Consider the following 2,885-nt stretch of genomic DNA (forward strand, 5'->3'; position numbering starts at 1 on the left):
AAAAAAAAAAAAGTACACCGTCTCTATGCTCAGGCTTCCAAAAAATAAGGATTATTTTACAGGGAGGGAAGAAACGCAGCATTGCCACCACCTAGGCTGTATGCTTACACTTTATGTTATACCAAAAAACTTGCAGATCCAAATAAGACTCTGATCAAAGAGTACTCATAAATTAATCTGACACATACAGAAATGTCTTGTACAAATTACAACCTTTCTAGTTTCCTTGTGACAATCTATTGTAAAGCAAATTTTATCTACATGTATTTTAAATAACATCACCAGAAAAATAAAAAGTTTATCAGATGAAAACATGTTTCAATTAGACCATGCTTTTCTAAAATCATGCTCAATTTATACAGTAGTCAAGTTCATACTCATTTTTATTTTTTCTTTTTCCTTTTTCTTTTTTTTTTACCAAAGATTCAAAACCATTGATTGTAAACTCATTGAGGTGGCTGTAGTTTATTCTGGCTCTTTTTTGATTGTTAGCACTTTTTCCAGAAGTCCATGTACTTCTCCGTTCACGCCATGTTGGTGAGAGGTCTTACTCCCCATTTGGCTGTTGTAAGGGCTTCTTAAGTTATTAAAAGGAGTTTTAAGCTCTGTATCAGATGTCAACTCCTCTTTGATTGTAACACGAGTTGAACTATCAGTAAATGAAGGTTCATTCCAAGCTTCTTTGTCATGTGCTTCTTGGCTACTAACAGAGTTGCCACCTTTCTGTAACATGTAGTACAATATTGGATTGGTTTTGGTCAGTCTTGGGGAGTCTTTTTCATAATCATTTTTGTCCATAGCTGTGATCACCCATCTGATCGGCCCTTTTTCATTGGGCACGGGACACATGCTAAACTGGTCAGGCTCGAGTCTAGATATTGTACTCCCGAAGTGTTCAGGGAAGGGGGAACTGGCAGGACTTTTTACTGCTACAGGATGCTGAAGTGTTCTATGATCTACACAATTGTTCTGTTGCACAGGGCTTCCCATTAATGCATTTACTGAAGAAATGCTGAATTCAGGTTTATTATTTGTTGCACTGTTTTTGTTTCCTTTTTTCTTGCCCTCCGTTAGTATGTTATTCCTATGTTGTGACAGATCTCTCTCACAGTTTTCTGAGAGAAGCAGCTGTTTCAACACATTAAAGCCTTTAGTGTCTCTAGACCAACTCCTATTTTCACTTTCATTATTTGAACCATGACTTACAGCATATTTAAATTCAGCATCACTTCTGCTGAATTTGAGTTCTTGCTGGTTAAGCAAAGGCCCGTACAGTGCCTCAATATTGCTTGCTGCAGACACATTACTTTTCACCTTTTTTAATGGACTTTCCAAAGGCTCAGCATGAAGCTTCCTCTTCTTCGGTACTGTGCAAAGACTCTTTGACTCAAGGTATGTCAGCTCGCTGTTTCGGTGACTTCTGTCCAGCTCATCTGCAGGGTAACTGTCTTGATTCTGCCTCAGCAACCTACTTAGCAGCCCGTTTTTGGAAAAAGAGAAATCTTGAGGTGAAAGAGGCTCAGATTTCAACTCCTCAGATGCTGGCGATGCAGCTGTGTTTCTCTGCAGTGAATGAACAAATCCTTGAAATTTGTTATGCTTGCACTCTCTCACTTGTGCATTTGAGTTACAAGGAACATCTGATTCTTCAGATGGTTCCGTTTTTATTTTCACTGTCAATATTTGCTCATTCAAAACCTTATCTGTCTGTTCTGGAGAACTTTCATCTCTTAAATGCATCCTCTCTTTCTTTTCACTTATACCTTTATTGGGAGTTCCCAGAAGCAGCTGAAGGACAGTGCGCCTTTCAAGGAGATTTTCTATTTCCGAACCTGGAAGTCCTTGTTCAACCGGTGCAGGCTGACAGCTGAATATTTTGTTATTTTCTTCATGCGTACTCAATTTATTTGTAAGCAGAGGGCTGTTCAACCTATCAATCAAGCCAACAGGTTTATCTGTTTTGCCTGCTAGGAGCTGTTTGCTAGCTCTTTGTTCTTCACTTGACATAGAAGTCTGCATGCCGCACTGAGCGAGGTTCTGCAACAGCTTGCTGGCACTGAAAGCTGAAGAGCTCTGGGGACTATCGTTCCTGCTCAGCTTGGCTCCTTGAATTTCTTTGTTTTTAGAAAGGTCTATCAAATGTTTAGATGCAGGATTCACCAGCCTGTCCGGCTGGATGCTGCAGGCATATGGTGGCGAGCTACGCTTGATAGCCAACGACTGGTGTGAGAGATTGATAGGAGAGTCTGCTTTTACAGAAGCCAGCAAAGGTGGAGTGCTTAATGGAGTCATTCGATTTGCACTGGGACTGTCAGTAACAGGAGTCCTTTTACCAGTCTGTACAGTGAATTTTGCCACATCAGCTGCACTGTGTGGTCCCTGAAGTTCACTACTCTTGTCTACCTTTTCTTCACTCTTATGCCCAAGTAACAGCTGAAGCAGTGTTACTTTCTGATGGGGATTCAGCTTAGAAGCTTTCAGAGTGTCTTTGTCTTCCTTGTTCTCTGGACAGGAAACTTTTGGATCCCAGTTATGAAGCAAGGACTGAGTCAGGTTATCCAGTGATGCAGGTGGACCTGCGTCTGGTTTATCTGTCCTCTGTTTAAAGGATAGGTCTATGGGAAGACAGTTAGAATGGGAGCTTTCATCATCACTGCTGTCATCTTCTGTAAAACTAGGATTGTTGTCTGAATACTCATCAACAGTTGTTGGTGTGCTGCTGGCTCTCTCACTCTGTTCATGCCCTTTTACATGTTTGGTGGTATTCTGACTTTTCAGTAGATGCAAAAGCAAACTGTTGCTGGGAGAGGTTTTCAGGTTACTCCTTTCCGAAGTACTTTTGTATCCAACATTTTTGGGAGGTGAATGCGTGATTACTGCTGAAC

General features: G+C 40.8%; 1 protein-coding gene across 1 annotated transcript in view; it reads right to left on the minus strand.

Moving 5' to 3' along the window:
* Positions 1-465: 465 nt before the first annotated feature.
* NRIP1 (nuclear receptor interacting protein 1) overlaps positions 466-2,885 on the minus strand; it is a 3,469-nt gene continuing 1,049 nt past the window's right edge. Inside the window, 1 exon segment of the mRNA XM_010076835.1 lies at positions 466-2,885. This exon segment is cut by the window's right edge and continues 19 nt beyond it. Coding sequence (XP_010075137.1) covers positions 466-2,885 — 2,420 coding nt within the window.

This window comes from Pterocles gutturalis, unplaced genomic scaffold, assembly GCF_000699245.1.
Source record: "Pterocles gutturalis isolate BGI_N339 unplaced genomic scaffold, ASM69924v1 scaffold5218, whole genome shotgun sequence".
Lineage (NCBI taxonomy): Eukaryota > Metazoa > Chordata > Aves > Pterocliformes > Pteroclidae > Pterocles > Pterocles gutturalis.